General features: G+C 47.7%; 1 protein-coding gene across 3 annotated transcripts; it reads right to left on the bottom strand.

The window, feature by feature from the left end:
• Positions 1-633: 633 nt before the first annotated feature.
• ARF3 (ADP ribosylation factor 3) lies at positions 634-19,412 on the bottom strand. 3 transcript variants are annotated; one of them, XM_053895924.1, is made up of 6 exons: positions 19,201-19,412; positions 17,957-17,999; positions 5,438-5,678; positions 4,517-4,627; positions 4,151-4,275; positions 634-3,595 (listed from the first exon to the last, which is right to left on the bottom strand). In XM_053895924.1, the coding sequence occupies exons 3-6, from the start codon at positions 5,583-5,585 to the stop codon at positions 3,434-3,436; spliced, it is 546 nt and encodes a 181-aa protein (XP_053751899.1). In that variant the 5' UTR covers positions 5,586-5,678; positions 17,957-17,999; positions 19,201-19,412; the 3' UTR covers positions 634-3,433. The 3 variants fall into 3 exon arrangements, with proteins under 3 accessions (XP_053751899.1, XP_019274763.1, XP_019274762.1); XM_019419218.2 differs by lacking the exon at positions 17,957-17,999; XM_019419217.2 differs by lacking the exons at positions 17,957-17,999; positions 19,201-19,412 and adding an exon at positions 9,958-10,047.
• Positions 19,413-19,938: the final 526 nt, after the last annotated feature.

The raw sequence follows: 19,938 nt of genomic DNA, 5'->3' as shown, positions 1-19,938 counted from the left end.
GACATTTGTGGAATCTCTGGATGAGGTTTGGCATCCTGACAATGGGGAACCACATGCCTGAGGCAGTGGTGATACAGGGCCACAGTTGTAAAGAGGATCAAGTTCATTACACTATCCAGGCCTTTACCCTTCATGCTTACTCACTGCCAAAATCCAAAATTAGACGAGTGAGAGGACTCCAGTCTATGGATGAGGGGACCCTGTTCCAACTATAAGCACCTGATGCACAGGGCTCAGGAGATCTGAGAGTGGAGGCAGTCTGGGTCACTCTGAGTTCAGGGTCCTCTAGCCACTCAAGTCTCTAGTGTCTACCAGCAGTGATAAATAAAGCAAGGTACAGGATAAAACCCGTTACAACTAAGGAGCAAAGTCACAAAGACCTCACACTCTGGTGCCCAATTCATTTACGCTCCTCTCTGGAGTATGATGGGAAGTAGTAAGCAGTGTAGAGATAAGCCTAAGTTCCTCAATAATCTCACTCTCCCCCAGCCCCATCCCTGTCAAGTGTGCCCTTTACCCCTTTGCTGAGAGAAGGAGCAGTCTACAGAGAGGGACCAAAGACAGAAATACCCTCACCATTAAACTACTGTCCCATGGCTGCTGCACATCAAGGATGAAGGTCTGCTCCAAAGCTGCATAAAACAAGTTTAATTTCCAACCAGGGTCACAGTCATCGCGTATCCCACATTTTGAGCAAGGAGAGAGAAGGTGAGTTATTAAACATATACAGTCTACATTCCAGAGGAGGAAAAAAGAAGAGAAAAACCAGTTCAGAACTGCAGTTACCACCATAACACCACAAAACAAACTTTGGGGGGGTGGGGGGATTCTCCAGGGGGGAAGAGGCTGTAACAAAGGAAAGCATAAAATTAAATCTCCCAGAGAAGAGTGTGGAAGGGAGCAAGCAAAAATGGAATGAAAAACCCAATCCAAAAAGAGCTTTTAGGTGAATGGGAATGTTGAAGAGACCACCCCTGCCAAGGGCCTGGCAGCCAGGGACACTACCAAGATCACTTACTGCCCCCTGCTGGATACATCCTTGAGCAGCACCAAGGCAACCTCCAAGGCTGCTTCCTAACGCTCAGGCCCGCTGGTCTCTGGAGCTCCCCAAAGCAAGGTAGGAGTGGGCCTAAAATGAGAAAAACCTATTTGGGACTGACATCTAACTAGGGAGAGTCAGACTGGGAGGCAGGAGAAGAGGCAAAATTCTCACCTACCGCAAAGATCAAGAGTGGGGAATCCTAAGTAGGAATGAAACAAGGAAAGGGGAGACGACAGCAGGCAACAGCAGTGAATGAGTTGAGAAGGCCAAGGAAAGAGTTCAGGAAGGGAGAGGAAACAGGAGCAGGAGCAAAAACATGAGGAAACTGAGGCAGAAGCAAAGAAAAGGGGTGGAGGGAAGCATCCATGGGGTTCATGGGAGTGAATATACATTAAAATGAAATAGAAGCTCCAGCACCCCTCTCCCCTCACCCCGCCACCAAACACACACACACACACACACACACACACACACACACACACACACACAGGCCTAGAGATCAAGAGACCTGCACACACCACACCCACTGCATCTTGGGTAAATAGTACATCACTAAGGAACTGGCACTGAGGGAGACACCCCTGGAACCTCTCTTTCACAGTTCAACCTGGGTCAGGGTGGGGATACTGATCTGCCTGTTGTAGACAAAGGTGGCAGGAAGCCTGGCCCCATGGGGTGGGGCTTGGGACACTCCTTCTGGGAAGGGGTCCCTCAGCCATGCTTGTCAGGGGGCCTGGGCCCTGACCTTAGCAGAAAGATTATGGGTGGCTGTTCAGGAGCTCAGGGCGCAGCCAGCACACACAGGAGCCCACAGAAAAGCCACGGCTTCACAGAAACCGCAAAGTCAGGACCCAGGCCAGGACGTCAGGGACAAGCGCCCCCTGTACACAGAGAGACGCAGTAGCAGCAGCAGCTTCTGAACAACTACCTAATTATGGTGGGAGGACTCTGAAGACCACTGCATCCCACCAGCACCAACAACTACTTCAGAGTTCTGTTTCCTCCACTCCAACCCTCAAATTGATTTATGGGAAGTGGGTGAAACGGGCAGGGAAAAACTGTTGGGATGGGAGTCAGGAGGGACAGCAGGATAGCCTGAGGGTCTAGAAACAGAATAGAAAATTTTCAGCCTTCAGCACATCCTGGACTAAAAAAAGAGTGAAGTAGAGAGAAGGGGAATTGAAACTGAGGTCTGCTATGTCACCCCCACTCCCTTGCTTCCCATTAAACCACCCAGCCAGCCCTGGTCAGGCCAGCAGGACTCCTAAAGTGAGGAAACTTCTGACAAAGGATAGATGAACCACCCAATCCCCAAGATCAGAAGATAAGGAAGGGGGGGGGGGGGCACATGGGAAGGCAGGAACAGGACTGATCCATGCCTCACCTCGTAACAACACAAAAGTATGAAGATGAAAAACCTGAGGCCCACCCCCCCAGTGCCCTTGGTCCCAAACACACCCCCATGGTCTTGCTCTCCCTATCTTCCCCACAAGCTCCTGAGGAACAGATCTAAGGATGAGGAGGAGGACCAGTTGAACACTGGGCTGGTAAGAGTGAGTGGGCTCCTCTCTTCTCCCCACTAACAAGGCAGGGCAGAATGGTATCTCCTTGGGAACAGTCATCTAGAGATAAACACCACCCCCCTGCCCTAAGCAGGAGAGAGAGGTACACGGGAAGATGATGGTGGAAAATCCACCATCCATCCTATCATCCAGAAAAACCCACCTGCAGAGAAGAGAGGAACCAGTGCAAGTGGGACAGCCTTCCCTCTACCTTCTTCCCTTTATCTCATCAACATGGGAGAGGCAGATGATAGGCTAGAGCGGGCAGTGTCCTGGCTCCCAGCCTCGAGCTGCACTCCACCCCTCCACCCTTCCCCCGGCCCCTGCATATATATCTCTCTATACATGTATATACACGCGCACACATGCACGCACACACAGAGAGGCCCGTGCAATTTCCATGTAGAACGGGGAGAGGGTGGCAAAGGAAAGGAAGACGGGGAATAGGAGAAGGACCTGTGGGGAAAGGGAAGGGACTCAGATGCCAAGAGCACAGCAACCAGAGCCAAACGAAGCGAACGAAGAGAATACCCCACCCCACCTCCCAAACCCAAGGATGAGGGGGGCCACCCCATGAAACCATAACAACCTTGTTTTTGTTTTAAATCCGATAAATTGGAATGATTCATCATCAGGACAACAACTGGGGACTGGTCATGGACAGGGAAGAGGAGGGGAGGCAGGGGAGGCAAGGCTCTTGTTGGGCATGCGGACATGATACCCAGGGCCCTGGCCACACTGGCAACGGGAAGGAAGGGGCAGGACTGGGGTAGGGAGACAGTAGGTGTGTCAGGGGTGGGTGGGGTGGTCGAATAGGGCTGCCTGGCTCTCACTTCTTGTTTTTGAGCTGATTGGCCAGCCAGTCCAGGCCTTCGTACAGCCCGTCCCCGCTGGTGGCACAGGTGGCCTGAATGTACCAGTTGCGGTGACGCAGGGAATGCAGGCCCAACTTGTCTGTGATCTCGGCAGCGTTCATAGCATTAGGCAAATCCTGGAGCGCGAGGAAGACACACAAAAAGGAGCCTCAGGATCTTTCAAAGGCTTCTAGAGCACCCATCTACCAAAGAGATGTGTACCAGCACCCTCTCCTCCTCCTCCATTGTAGGAGCCAGAACAAGGTCCTAAGGAGCAGCTTTGGATTTAGTCATCCTAGAGCCATAGATTCAAGGCACTAAAGGTCATTCCACTGGGGAGCTGCAAACCAAATATGGGGTTGGTAGGGAAGTGGAGAGGTGATTCAGACTGGGCAAAGAATCATGTCTGTCTGACTGCAGGAGTGAGGGCAGTTCCACTAAAGTAGACATCAGGGAAGATGAAGGAGGGATTTGAGGTGATGTATCTACCACACCAAATCTCTGAGGACAGAAATGTTGCTAATTAAAGCTGGGTGGGGGACAAGAAGAGGAACGTAAAGAAGCCAGCTAATCGTATTTCCCACACTTCCAAAATTGAGAACACAGGGCTTCCCCTACAATAAGCCCCAAGGCTCATGATTTCTACAGCCAGGTTGTCATCTCTCAAATCCAGGGGTGGGGAGAAGTCTCACCTGTTTATTTGCAAAGACAAGGAGCACTGCATCCCGGAGTTCATCCTCTGCCAGCATCCTCATCAGTTCCTCCCGGGCCTCATTTACTCGCTCCCGATCATTGCTGTCGACCACAAATATCAACCCTAGGGAGGCAGAGCATGGGCTGCACAAGACAGCAGATGAACTCCCCCTCCCCGCACACACACCACCAAAAGACAACACCCTCCACATGCCCTCCAAATATTTGCTCCCTTTCCTCCTTTGTTCCCACCCCTAGGAGTTGCAGCCGGGCAAGAACTGGCTGCCCATAACCAAAAATGAAGGTCATTCCTTCTGCTCATACCCAACCAACCCGTGCCAACCTGGGCAATTCATATTCCATACCTTGGGTGTTCTGGAAGTAGTGTCTCCAGAGAGGCCGAATCTTGTCCTGGCCACCCACATCCCAAACTGTGAAGCTGATATTCTTGTACTCCACTGTCTCCACGTTGAACCCTTTGGAAAAAACAATGGCCACTTGGCCTCAAACACCAGGCCTGCGAACAATACCCAGGTGGGTTCATTTCTGTTTCCCCCAGCCTGGCTATGATCCTAGCAAAGGAAACTAAGGCTTCCTCAGGCCTGGTATTCCCTGACCTAGTAGCCTAAAGGCCAAAAAGAGAAAAAGAGGAAGAGAATGAGAAGGGCCAGTCAGGAGGTTCACAATCGCCTGGGTAACATGAGCTAACCTTCTCCACTCATTCTCTCAGTCTTTGCCTCTCCCTCCTGCAAAGAAATGACTCAGCCCCATTCCTGTACCTCAGCCACCAGAGTCTGCCACAGCTAAGAAGTAGGGCCTGGGAAACACGGTGAAGAAAAAGTGAGCTATAGTCCTGGAGCCCCAAATGCAGAACCAATGGACAATGATGATCTGGAGCCCCATCAATAAGGCAAATTCTCTCCCTCCCACAGGCAGGTCTTAACCAGGATCAGGGCCACTGAGGATCTAAACTGAACCAACTCCTGGCCCCTGGCAGGAACATCAAAGCCTTTCACCCGCTTTCCAAACAACACAAAGAATAAACCAGCTCAGTGCCTCAGGGCGACTGTTCAGTGCCAGGCTTCGGAAGTTCCCGCATCAGAGAGGACCAGGGTAGGTGGGCAAACGGCAGCCCCAGCACCTGCTAGTAAGCTAAATAACCATCCTTCCCTGAATCCCCCCAAGTTGCATGGACTTGCCTGGTGGCCAGGTGGGGGATCTAGGAATAGGCCCCCTGCCTGGCTCAGCTGTTGGCATGAAAGCCTACATCTAAGCTGCACCCTTACCGATGGTGGGGATGGTAGTGACGATCTCCCCCAGTTTCAGCTTATACAGGATGGTGGTCTTTCCTGCAGCATCCAGGCCCACCATCAGGATACGCATCTCCTTCTTCCCAATCAGGCTCTTGAGAAGGTTTCCAAAGATATTACCCATGATCACAGCAACCACTTTCTGAGGACAGGCGGGCTCAAGTGGGGGCAGTGGCAGTCTGGTTTTGGCCTGGCCCCTGGTATGGAGAACTTGATCCTAGGCAAAGAAACATAAACTCATCACCACCATCTGCTAGTCAGGATTTCGTGCAAACGGGATTTGCCAAAGTCACGGCTGGAGTTCATGCCAAACCGAGAGCCTGAGAGGACTAGGAAGATCAAGTCCTACTCAGACACATCCTGAGTCTCTGGGAGCAGAGACAAAGCAGTGAACACTCAGGACCCCTGCTCTGCTAGTAATATACCCATGTGACTTTGGACGAGTTATTTCACCCATCCATATCTGCCCCTCTAAATGGAGGGGGTTGAACTAGATGACTTCTAGAGTCCCTTGAGTTCTGACACTCTATACCATATAAGGTCTTATGAGACCATGAATGCCCCTCCCTCCTTCAGCCTTACCCTGAGACTCCCGGAAAGGCTGGGAGAGGAGGGAGTGGAATGAGGAGTGGCTCTTTGTGACTCCTGACAAGGTTTGGGCTTGCCAGGTTCCCAAGGTCCAGGCTCTCTGCTCAAATCAAGGGACTCCACTTCTTCCCTTTCTCTACTTCTATAATTCCACCTTCCTTCCGCACACCAAAATCAATGAGGAAGAAATAAGAAAATAACACTCCCTAAAAGAGGCTGATCCTTTCCACTTTGTGAAGTGCCAGCTGCTCAAGTTGTTCCCGTTCATACAACAGTACGCCAAGCTGGGAGATGGGGTGGGGAGAGGCTCCCCCTCATTCCTCAGCCATTCCTAGGCTCCCCCTCATTCCTAGGCTCACTGTGGCCCATCCAAGGACAGCTTTTCTACATTCTCACCTGCAATGAGGCAGTCACCTCATTCCCTGCCTCTTCCCCCCACCCCCTTCAGTCTATTCTCCACATAGCCAGACTGCTTTTAAAACCAAAATCAGGTCATGCTGCTTCTCGGTTCAACCCTCTCTTGGCTTCGTATCTCCTTTTCAGTAAAACCCAAAGCCATACCGTGGCTTACAAGGTCCTGCATGATCTGCATTCCCCTGCTTCTGTTGTTAGATCCTCTACTGCTCTCCCTTTGGCTCACTCCACTTCAATTCCCCAACACCTTCTTGTCTCAAAGCTTTTGTACTTGCTCTTCATTCTGCCCTGAGTGCCGCTCTCCCAGATAACCTTCCCAGAGTACTCCCTCACTTCCTTCGGGCATCCATTTGAGTATCACCTTATCAAAGAGGCCTTCTACAACCACCAAAACATACACACATCACTCTCTACCCCATTTATCCCACTTCACTGTTCTTCATAGCATTTCTCAGCATCAGACACATCACACATTTGTTTCTTGCTGTTGTGTTTTTCTCCTTCTACAATGTCGGCTCTTTATTTTGTTCACTGCTGTGTTCCCAGTACCTTGACTAGTGCCTGGCACATAGCAGTGGAACAAATAAACTAAAATAGTAAGGTCTATAACTGGCCTTACTAGCAGCTCACTCAGATTGGAAGCTTATGCTTGGTACATACTAGGAACTTAACAAATACCTGCTAAAAAAGTGAAGACGACAGCAGTAAGAACCACTATGAAGGTACAAAATGCCCATCCTCCCACCCTACTACCTATTGCCCCCAAAGACAAAATCAGAGTCACTCATTTTCTCTTCTTCCCTCCCTTCTCTATGCAACAGGACAGCCACAGAAATGCATCTTTGAAACAACAATGAAACAGGGGTTCAGAATCGCCCATGCCAGCCAGTTCTCTGTGCCTGCAGGAGACATGCGTCAGCAGGCAGCTTATTCAGCAATCACCATATGCCAGCTGCTGGCATTCTCTATAGAGTCTGGGAACCAGAGGCACACACACACACACACCCCAAACCCAGCAGGCGAAGGAACAGGTCAAGACAGAGTGCACCCAAACCCAAGAATGTGAAAGGTGGATGGGTAGGAATCCTATTTACAAGCTAAAGCATGGGGGGTTTAGTGGGAGTTTAGCTGTTTTCTCAAAAACTATTTAAGTTCTGTTTGTTTCCTACTCTCCTCAGTTTGCAGCAAATTCCAGACTAGCACAAAGGAGCCAGATCAACAGCCCCTGGAGACCAAAGTACTAGTTTGTCCAAAAAACAGAAACAATGAGTGCTTACGGAGTGTTTCATCTTCAAAGGCCTTCTCAGACATCCACTAATGAGCCAGGCGTGGTGCTCCTGGTAGGTTCCTCAGATGAGCCCTGCCCCTGACCCAAAGGGCTCACACCCCAGAGAGAGGACCTGGCTCAACCTTAGGGCTCAACTTCAGCCAAGTCGCCCACTAGCCATCGTCCCTGCCCATCCTGCCTCAACCCACCCAGGCAGACAGATCCCAGAGGATCCCTGAGGCAGGAGGGGACATCTGCCCAACTAATAAGATTAGATTCCATCAACCCCAGCAATCTGTAGTAGTCAGATTTCCCGTCCTGCCACCATCACCTACAGAAATTTAAATCTTCCCCAAGTCTTCCTAGTTTTATATCTTGTCTCCTGCTCAGGTGTCCTTTTCTCCAGCTCCAGATGATACTTTCCTTTAAGACTTTGGTAATAGGCTTCGGCCCAGATTCTGTATTAAATTTATGCCACACATTGGGGCGCCTGGGTGGCGCAGTCGGTTAAGCGTCCGACTTCAACCAGGTCACGATCTCGCGGTCTGTGAGTTCGAGCCCCGCGTCAGGCTCTGGGCTGATGGCTCGGAGCCTGGAGCCTGTTTCCGATTCTGTGTCTCCCTCTCTCTCTGCCCCTCCCCCGTTCATGCTCTGTCTCTCTCTGTCCCAAAAATAAATAAAAAATGTTGAAAAAAAAAAAAATTAAAAAAAAATAATAAAAAAATAAATAAATAAATAAATAAATTTATGCCACACATTTATCTTGCTGTCCTTCGTGAATGAAATTATTGCTGAGTAAATGATTATCAACTGTGAGTACAGCAGTGACTGAAAAATACCCCTTGCCCCCAAACATGCAAACCTTGTACTTTGGTTTGCTTCTTTGCTAAGCTAGCATGCTAATGTCTTGGTTCAAAAGCTAATCCCAGTGTTACACTTATTTCTATTTCCTGGTATGTCCCTGAATCATCTGAACCACTCAAGTGGCACTTACTAACTTGTGGAGTTTTTTCCTCTTTATAAGTCTGTATATTTACCATCTCTCCAGCTTAACTGTATTCTCCACGGGCAGGGACTATGCCTTTTATTTTGGATCCGTCCCACTCCCAGTGCCAATTCCACTATATGAGTTCAATCAAGCACATGGGCCAATTTAAGCCTCATCTGAGGTTGTTCTTATATCATTTCCTCTGCCCTAGCAGCACTTGGTATCTTTGTGTAATGCACCGATGGTTTCTTAGATATCCTGTCAATTCTTGGCCATTCTCCACAATACCTGACCCAAAGACTGGTTTGGAAACACCCCAAAAAGACTAGAAGACTAAAATTGGTGGAATTTTCTCTTGCCGCTTAATACACAATGTGGCAGATGGATAACTGATGAAATGCCCAAGGAGTTACCACATGTCCTCTGGGGGGAAGCCCAGGGCCTTGACATTAGTGGAAATTATGGCTCCTCTTTAATATAATCAAGAGCTTGACTCAGATGAGCATTCCAAAGTGGGTATTGGTTTTCTTGATCTGTCCCTATTACCAGACAGCTTGATGCCCCTACCATGAGGATGGTGGCAACTTTCAGCTTTGTGCCTCGAACACAAATCTTGGTCTATACAGCTGATTCTCACTTTCACCATAATGCATTCCTAGAAAAAGCTCTGGGAGGCAGAATGGCAAAAAAGAAAAAAACAAAAAACAAACCATAAACCCTGGGTTGTTTCCCTAGGTACTCTGCAGCCTATAGTTACTCTCTTTTACCACAGATGGCACTCCTGTGTTCACAGGGCAAAATGCCAGGGTTCCATGGGCTGTTAGAAACCAGGAATCAGCAGTTAAAACTAAAGGTGAGTGGCTTAGGATAAAAAATGGAATACAGTAATATCTCTAGTATTAAAAATTATCTCAACATTCTATTTTACAATCACAAACTTTGTTATCAGTGGTACAAACGACAAGAAGAGCTCTAAAAAAACGTGTTCCAGGACAATCTGTCTGGGACACTGCAGGAGTTCAATCAAGCATACTGCCTGATTTAAGCCTCATTTGAGGATGTCCTCACTGAGGGCTACTTACGGCCCCCAAGCCCATCCTTCCACCCCCCCAGGAGAGGCAGGCTGTTGCTGAAACTGCTCAGCCATCTTGGCTTGTGTGTGTTGCAGGAACATTCTTGCCTCACTCTCCAAGTGATACTGAGAGTCACAGCTCGGTCTGCCGCACACACTCCCCTCACCTGACTCCTGTGGCTGACTCAGGCTTGCGTCGTAAGACACCTCCGAGGGGACTTCTGATCTGGCACCACCTCCTCCTCTTCAGGCTACATGGTGGGTCCGAGGAAAGGAAAACCAAAGTCTGCTGCCAAGCAGGGTGCACTAAAAGCAGCTTTGCTCCCAGACGGTTTTCACATTGAGATATCACTAATAGAGATGCTATTTTTAGCAAAGCCAATGGAGCAGACCAATAAAATTTAAGGAAACAAAAGCAGGGTCCGCCTGTATTTAGCTTCCTTAGCACAGCTGGCTTGTGACCTCTATAAGCTTTCCAAGTTTTTGTCTCAAGAGCACTATAATCACAAGCACACAAGAACTCCTAGATTAGTATCTCAATGACTTCTACTGGACTCAGAGATTTCCCAAAGCCAAGAAATAGCTTCAGATGTCAGCTTCCATCCATTCATTAAGCATTTATTGAGTATATGGAACTAGGGATACAGAGAGGAAGACAGCTTCTGCCTTCATGAAACTGTCATGGGAAAGGAAAACTAGCAAACCCAGGATTACAAAACAGCATGAGGGTAAGAATGAGATAAGCACATAGTATTATGGGGACAGAAAGCTGGAGCAGCTAATCAAAACAGGGGTAAAGGGCGATTCTCTGATTCTCAGGTCACACCTGAGCTGACTCCTAAAGGAAGAATAGGAAGTAATTAAACAATAAAGAGGGAGAGGGAACAGCACGTCAAAGACGTAAAGACTTGAGTTAGAGACAGCACTTTTTACTAGACAAAGCCAGGTGCATCTGAGAGGCAGATTATTTGGATATCACATAGTGGGTAGAAGAAAGTGATGACTCTGGAGGTAAGCAGGGGCTAGATCATGAAGGGCCTTAAAGGCCATATTGAATAACATGATCAGGTATATGCTTTAGAAAGACCATTCTGGGTGTGCCTGGCTCAGTCAGCAGAGGATGCAACTCTTGATCTCAGGGTCAGGAGTTCGAGCCCCATGTTAGACATAAAGCTTACTTTCCAAAAAAAAAAAAAAGACCATTCTGGCAATAGTTTAGGGTATAAATTAAAAAGAGAAAAGACTTGGGGCGTCTGGGTGGCTCAGTCAGTTAAGCATCCGACTTCGACTCAGCTCATGATCTCGCAGTTTGTGAGTTCGAGCCTCGCGTTGGGCTCTGTGCTGACAGCTCAGAGCCTGGAGCCTGCTTTGGATTCTGTGTCTCCTCCTCTCTCTGCCCCTCCCATGCTCATGCTCTGTCTTTCAATAATAAATTTAAAAAACGTTAAAAAATAAAGAGAAAAGACTTGAGACAGAAAGACCATGTGGGAGGTACGGTAATACCGCTGACAAATCAAAACTTCTGAACCAGAGGTGGCAATAAAAAGGAGAGGACAGATTTGAAACATCAAAATCGTAGAATCCACAGGATTTAATGACTGATTGTTAAATGACTGGGTGATCTGGTGAGACTTCTTCAGACAAGAAATACAAGAGAAACAGATCTGAGATTGAAGGTGTTTTTAGAATAAAGTTTGATTTTGAGGTGCTAAGTTGATTTTCAGGAGAAAAGTTAGGCTGGGTATTTGAGAATCATCTGCAGAGATGGTAACTGAAGCTGTAAGAGAAACTAAGATCCAGGATGACAGGAGTTACTGGCTATCTACCCAAACAGTTATTCTTCCTCTTCTTTCTTCTAACAGAAGACCTAATTTGTTCAGATGTTGGGGTTGGGGGTATAAAGATACCTTTCCCCAACTCTAGGGTAGGAAAAGTGATCAGCCTAAGGGATATAGGCATTTCATTTCCCCTGCCAGTGACTGAGTCACAAATGGTTATATGCTAATTCTAGCCAATAAGACATGGGGAATGTCTGCTGGGAGCATCCAGGAAAGTTTTCCTCAATCTTAAAAAAAAAAGACATATGCTTGGGGCACCTATGTGGCTCAGTCAGTTAAGCGTCCAATTCTCGATTTCAGCTCAAATCATGATCTCACAGTTTGTGAAGTCAAGCCCCACATCAGGCTCTGCGCTGGTGGTTGGAGCCTGCCTGGGATTCTCTATCTCCCTCCCTGGCTTGTGTTTGTCTCTGTCTCCCTCTCTCTCTCTCTCTCTCTCTCCCCCCCTTCCTCCCTCCCTCAAAATAAATAAATAGACTTTATTTAAAAAAAAAAACAAAAAACATATGGCAACATTCTCTTCTCCAGCCTTTAGGCTCCAGGCTCTGAGCTGTCAGCACAGAGCCCGACGCAGGGCTCGAACTCACCAACTGTGAGATCATGACCTCAGCCGAAGTTGGATGCTTAACTGACTGAGCCACCCGGGCGCCCCAATCTAGCCTATAGATGTTGACATAGAAGGATGAGATGCTGAGAACACGAAGGCACAGACATAAGAACTCTAGGCTGTCAGAGCAGAAAAATGAAGAAAATCTGCATTCTTAATGACCCTGCCAAGCTGGTAGATTAAAAAGAAAAGTGTTGTAACCCTACATTTCTTCGTGTGTGTATAGAGCAATACACATAACACAATTTACCATTTTGACCATTAAGTGCACAGTTCAATGGCATTAAATACATTCACACTGTTGTGCACCACCATCTATCTTCAGAACATTTTCATATTCCCAAATTTAAGCTCTGTAACTTAAATAATAACTGCCACTTCCCCTACCTCCAGCTCCTGGCAACCACCATTCTACATCTGTCTATGGATTTGACTGTTCTAGATGCTTCATACACATAGAATCATACACTTTTATTCCTTTGTGTCTGGTTTATTTCACCTAGACTTCAAGATATACGCTTAATAAATTCACTTACTGTTTAAGCCACACGTGTGTGTTCTGTCTTTTGCAACTGATGCTACTCTAACTGTATATCTAGGGAGAGTGTGTACAGTGGGACAGGAAAAAAAGGCCAAAGGCAAAAACCTGGGGCATGTCAACATTTAAAGCACTGGGCAAAAACAGAAGCCAGGAAAGAGAGTAAGAAGGTACCAGAGGGGCCCAAAGAAAGTCAAGACAGTAAAAAACATTTTAAAAAAAGGAAGGAGGGTCAAAGGCTTTAGAAGTGTCAAATTAAGATAAGGCCTGAAAGATACCTATTGAACTTAGCTATTAGACAATTGATGATATTGTTACAAATTAAAACATACCTAACTAAAATTAGGTTCCACTTAACAGTTGTTTAGGCTCAGGCGGAATCATTATGCCAGTTTCCCTTCTAGTCTGAGAAGATGACTCCAATATAGAACCTCAAAGAAGGCCACATTATCAAGTAAAGATCCTAAATTGCCCCGTCTGATTAGAAAGACCCAAACACCTGGGAAGGGCCTGGCTCTTCCCATGCACAAACCTCAGCAAGTCAGAACAGAGAAACAGGTCTGTTTCAGAATACATGACTTAGCCACATAAAACAGTGACCAGATAAAAACCAGACTCATTTGTTTCTTTGGAACATTCTGTGGCACTGCCCTCTAACCAAAGCTATCAGCTTGCCCTATTCTTCGAATCTGACCAGCTTACAACTGTTCCATCGCCTGATACTCCATGGCTGTTCCAATGCCTACATCTATACAATGTCTTAGCTATTCAGAACACTATGCTTTCTTAATTATAGCATCACTGAAATTCCATGAGTAGTCAGCCTAAAGCCCTAATAAACCTTTGCCCCAATTTGGTCCCACTTCACAAGTCAAAACGGAGCTGTTGTGAACAGATGAAACAGGAAGCCATGGTTTGACAAGGCCCATCATTACAGAGCAGTCTAAGGATTCAGAAAACAGGGAACAACTAGCTTGGGGAGTAAGAGCCATCTGATCCTTTAGCACCACAAATACATGTCTACTCTAGGACGTACCACAGTATGTTTTATTTACATTTGCCTATTTTGCTTTCCAGAGCTGGAAATAATGTGCCTTTAATGCATAACAGGTCTGCCATACATCCCTTCAGACTGGATGGCTAGGCAGAGATTAAGATGGCTAGAATTCAAGGGCCAGTCACCTCAGCTTGTAAGCACCATGTCTCACTATTACCATTTTCTATGTATGCCATGATGAGAAAAGATTGGGGAAATATTTTACCAAACCATGAGCCCCTTGCTAACAGGGACCATGCCTTATTCATGTTTCATGTCCCCAACACCATGATTAATCTGTGGCTAGTGACTAACATGCTTGCTTTTGAGGAGTCTGGTTCTAACGATGGTGGTGAAACATTTCTGAGGTTGAGGAAGACTATTCTATAGGTGATCCCTGATCCTCTTCCTGTATCTGACAAACTCGAGAAGTAGTTGCTACATTTTCAGAACCCTAAGGTTCCTTGGGTGGGATTCACAGGCTTCTGGGTGGGGGTGGGGGGAACCACATGAGAGACTCTAATTATGCTCCATGACTCTACACCACCACCAGAGCAGCTCCATTAAAAAAAAAAAAAAATTCTTAATGTTTCTTATTTTTGAGAGAGAGAGGGAGAGAGAAAGAGAGAGAGTAAGCAGGGGAGGGGCAGAGAGAGAGGGAGACACAGAATCCGAAGCAGGCTCCAGGCTCTGAGCTGTCAGCACAGAGCCTGATGTGGGGCTCGAATTCAAGGACCATGAGATCATGACCTGAGCCGAAGTCGGCAGCCCAACCGACTGAGCCACCCAGGCGCCCCTAGAGCAGCTTCATTTTCATCCATTAAATGTATTAGACTTCAAGTAAGATTTTATACAAGGTAACGTTCTATTGCTTTTAACAAAAAAAGAGGAAAGGGTCAAAAACCATCGCAATGAAGGGGCACCTGAGTGGCTCAGTTGGTTAAGGGTCCAGCTTCAGCTCAGGTCATGATCTCACAGGTTAATGAGTTCAGGCCCAATGTCGGGCTCTGTTCTGACAGTTTGGAGCCTGGAGCCTGGAGCCTGGTTCGGATTCTGTCTCCCTCTCTCTTTGCCCCTCCCCTGTTTGTGCTCTGTCTCTCTCTCTCTCTCTCAAAAATAAATAAACATGAAAAAAAAAATTGAAAAAAAAAAAAAACCATCGCAACGGAGAGCAAACGTTCTCCTGCAGCCTAAATTATGTTTCATTTCACATTTAAATTATTTAAGTTTAAACATCCATGCTTGGGGCACCTGGGTGGCTCAGTTGGTTAAGCATCTAACTTTGGCTCAGGTCATGATCTCATAATTTATGAGCTCGAGCCCCGCATCAGACTCTGTGCTGACAGCTTGGAGTCTGGAGCCTGCTTTGGACTGTGTCTCCCTCTTTCTCTGCCCCTCCCCCACTCATACTCTGTCTCTCTTGCTCTCTAAAAAATAAACATTAAAAACTTTTTTAAACATCCACACTTGATACTCACAAAGGAAGCATCATACGAGGCTCTCATCAGTAACGGAAGAGCTAAAAGGTATGATGAGATATGCTACACCCCATCATCTCACCTTTCTTCAGGAATATGGTGATAATGGTAGATCCCTGAAATCCTGAGCCATGTCCCTTCTGGTCCTTTGAGAAGTCCAATGCAAAGTTCTTACATGTTCACAGAATCCCTACCTCAGTCAGTTCCTACCTAGGCTATAATACAAACCTTCAAACATTTGTGGAACTCCTTCTAAATGTTCCCCATGTTTTTTCACTATCAAAAAGCTTTACTAGCACTCTACCTATAACTGCAACAGATGTTGAAAATGTATAGCAAATAGAATTACATAGATATCACAACTCTGGACCTCAATACAGTACATTCTGAAACGTACTCAGAAGTAGACATTTAAAGGAGACCCTGAAACGAATGGCCCAGGGGTGCCTGGGTGGCTCAGTAGGTTGAGTGTCTGACTTCCACTTAGGTCATGATCTCCTGGTTCGCAGGTTCAAGCCCCATGTTGGGCTCTGTGCTGACAGCTTGGAGCCTGGAGTCTGCTTCGAATTCTGTGTCTCCCTCTCTCTCTCTGTCCCTCTCCCGCTCACACTGTCTCTCAAAAATAAATAAACATTAAAAAAATTTTTTAAAGAAAAAAGTGGCCCAGGAAATGGAGGATGCTGAAATACTGAGCCCTAAAATAAAGGGACCCTGAAATCTAAATCACTGACCTAGGTCAACGAGAGTGCTGTTTTATCAGAGTCGACCATTACTTCAATCATGTTTTTTTTTTAATGTTTATTTATTTTGAGAGAGAAGAGAACACTCAAGCGGGGGAGGACAGAAAGAGAGGGAGAGAGAGAATCCCAAGCAGGCTCCGTAATAACAGTGCAAAGCCTGATGTGGGGCTCGATCTCACGAACTTTGAGATCATGACCTGAGTCAGACTCTTAACTGACTGAGCCATCCAGGCACCCCATGCTGACTTTTCTAACATGAACACTATTCTTGAGCCTCCACATCCTCACCCTGCATCCAAGTTGATGGTTCAGGCCCCTGCCTTGCTCCAGCTTCACCTCCCACTCGGGCAGCAGGAGCTGCCTGTGTAAGGCTGATGCTGAAAAAAGATTTTATTGCTCATAAGCCTACAACCAGCAAAGAAAGTCATGGTAACAATCATCCCTCTACACAGGCGGCAAGTCGTTCTTGTGTCAACCTTCTCTAAGGCAGTCCTGAGTGCTCATATTATTATTACTATTATGATGATGATAATTCGTAGCAACTAATATTTATTTGAAACTTACCATGCTTTGCATGAAACTGAGTGCTTTACACTCAGTTATCTCATTTAATTCTCATGCCTATATTATGAAGGTACTATCACTGTCATGCTCTTCACTGATGAGGAAAATGAGGAATAAGAAAGGACAAGTAATTTCACCGAAATTATATACAACTAGTAATTAGCAGAGGCAGGATTTGAACCCAATTTTGTCTAATTCCAAGGACCACACTCTCAATTACCACACCATTTTGCCTCTAAATTGACCTGCAACAAAAATGGTGAGGAGGGAAAAAAAAAAAAAAAAAAAAAAAAAAAAAAAAAATGGTGAGGAGAACCAAACACAGTGAGATGCTTTGAGTCTCCGGCTGCTTGGCAGCCATTTCTAAAGGTGTACAGAGAAGCAGATTCCACAATTTCCCTATTATTTACTCGGCTTTAACAAAACTGGTTTTAAAGAAGTTCCTCCTTTTAAGCAACAAATCCCACCCACTATCCTGAGTCCATTTCCTCTTGACTCAGTGGAAAAGAGAGTAGCAGAGATGAACACGCACAATATGACCCTCTGTGCACTTAAGACTTCACTTCCACTCTTTCCAGCCTGCTGTCCTCCCTCCTTTATACTTGCATTCAGTTTAATAATAGCAGCTACCATTCACTGGCACCACTTCTGTGCCAGGCACCACACCACAGATACTGGCTCCCTCCTCCATAATCTCCAGAATTCCAATTTTGACTTAACATTTAACGGAGACCCCTTTAGCCCACATAGAGAAGCAGGGGATCTGAGATTTCAGATAAATAATGACTTAGTGTTCTAGTAATATTTTTCTTTTTGGGTCTTAGTTTCCAGTATCCAGGCCTGTTTTGTGCCTCTGAGGAAGGTGGAGAGACTCAGACTTAATTACAATGGCTAAGGGCTTTTGTACCCTCACTCAGCTTTCCCCAGGCACTCTCCCTGAGAGTCAAGTCATCTCTTTCTCTTTCCTTAAACTGTAATCAGAAAGCTTGTTGAGTTCTATCCATTCACATCCCATATACATCATGAGTGTCTACTGTTTGCATGGGCATCGTGGGTGACACAACATGAGATCCAATCCCTGCAACTGAAATGTTTCTTCTCTTTGGAAAAACAAGACACACAAAAATGTTGACGGTGCAAGGTAATAATTCTATGCTGGGAAGCAGGAGGCACGTAAATATGTGATACATGGGGGCCCTTCCCAGCTAAATCCAAGGTCATTGATTCATTCTGTGAAAAAGTGACCTCTGTGGATCAGCTTCTTTCTTAAAATGAGCTTTTAGAGACACGTTATTCAAACTCAGGTCTAATGGGCAATAACCAATTCACTGCTCCCTTCCAGTCATGCCAAGTGGAGACACTTACCCCAAGAAGCTCAAGACAAAATGGCAGCAAAGCTGGTCACCACCTGATTAAGGAACAAGGGGAGAAAAGTAGGCAGAGACTAGATTCTGTCCTGTTGCACTGACCCACGCAATCAGACTCCTGCAGCAGATCTCCTACCAATAAAACTTTCATGCCATAGACCAGGGGTGACCCAATCCAACAGCAGCAGAGACAGGTTTTGAGTTACGCTTCTCCCTCAACCGGATGACCTCACTATTTCTTCTCACTCCTGACCACATACCACACTCCTCCGGGCCTGGCCAGAATGAGACCGGCAGTAATACAACCCAAAAAGAAGGGAACTCCCCCAAGACAGGAGCTACCACTTTGCTATTCAAGTGGCTAGGTTTAACAGGGAACTCCACCTCCCCCTCCTTCCCTCAAACATTGGTGTAAGCAATGGCTCCATTTTCTGTTCCGGGAATCCTGGTACTTCCTAAAGAAAGAAAGCGGATTGGAAGACACAAACTCAGAGCCAGCGACAAGCTGCTCCCTCCTCCTGTGAGACCGCCCCCGCTTTGCCTGGGGGAGGAAGGCACCACCTCTCCTCTCCAAGCAAGATCAGATGCCCCCTCCCCCTTCTCCTGCCTTTTCTCCTCCCGCTCCCCACCTGCTGCCCTCTTCCCAACGTGTGGTTCCCAAGACCCAAAAGCGCAACCTTTAGCAGAATAGTGCCCCCGGGGTGCCCCAGTAGCTTGCCTTGTCACCTAATCCCTAAACCCCCTACGCACCCCTGCCCCATGATGGGAGTAGAGGGTGTCACCGCAGCACGGCTCTGGTCTCCTAGTGCTAAGGTGGAGCGGGAGAGAAGATAGGAAAAAGAGGCATTCCCTAGCCCTTTTAACAGAAAAAGGATACAAAACAGTCATCACCGCCCCCGCACCACCTCTTTACGGACTGTTTTCCTCCACCTCAACCCCGACCCCTCGTAAGCCCACCTCCTGCAGGCGAGGAGAACCTAACTGCAGCCCGGGTCGCCCCCGCGTGCGAGGCAGAGGCACAAATTCGTGTGCACCCCCCACCCCCACCCCAGCTCCGCGTCCTTCAAATGCGGGGGCAGGCGAGAGACTGGCCCGGCGCCCCCTCTCCGAGCTCTCCGGTGGGAAAGACCACACCGCTCCTTGCCCGGCAATGCCTGGGGCGGGGGGAGGGGGTCTATCTCCTCAGCCCCCACCCCGAGCCTCTCCTCTACGGAGACCCGCCTTCCTTCCCCAGCCCCTCACCTGTTCCTGCTCCCAGCTCCGCCGCTGCGGCCGCCGCCTCCGCCCCCGCAGGTTCCGCTCGGCACTGGTTCCGCTCCCTCCGACTCCCCCAAGCCGATTTCGGCACCACTGCTCCCCTGGCCCCGCTCCCTGGCTCCCTCCTTCCTTTCCTCCACCTAGCACCGGAAGCCGCGACGGCGACGGGAGCTGTGCGGCGCACCCCCACCCCCAGACCGGGATACTTCCCACCTCCCCGATCGCGCGAGAACTGCGCGGTAGCGTGCGGCAGTTCTCGCGAGATCCATCACCATGGCAGCGGCTGCAGCAGAGGCAACCGGGTGCTGGAGCTGAACCTGGGCGGGGGCCGATGTGGGGGCTGCAGGCTGAGGGTGGCGGAGGCGGGAGCCGGGAAGTGGGGATGAAGCAGTGGGGACTGAGGTGAGAATCCCAAGCTCCAGTGCCATTCCTGGAATTTAATGACTGGAGCGGCGTGCTGGCCACACTGGAGAGCGTTTGGGCAGAGAGGCAAAGCCAGGAGCAGGGTATGATTGAAGAGTCCTTGCTATGGCTCACCTTACTCTTCTAGACAACATCTTTTCCACACCTTTTTTTTTTTTTTTTCAATTCCGCTGCTCCAGAGTTCCCCCAGACCACATCTTTTATTTCTTAACCCTGGTTAGCTGCAACTCCCTGAGAGCCCTCGCTGCATCAGTGTTGCTACTCACTACACCTAAGACTAGGTTACTCAGGGGTCTGAAT

This window comes from Panthera pardus, unplaced genomic scaffold (assembly GCF_024362965.1).
Source record: "Panthera pardus isolate Hobbes unplaced genomic scaffold, ASM2436296v1 HiC_scaffold_6, whole genome shotgun sequence".
NCBI lineage: Eukaryota > Metazoa > Chordata > Mammalia > Carnivora > Felidae > Panthera > Panthera pardus.
The sequence above is the reverse complement of the archived record's forward strand: the minus strand, read 5'-3'. Positions and strand labels throughout refer to the sequence as shown.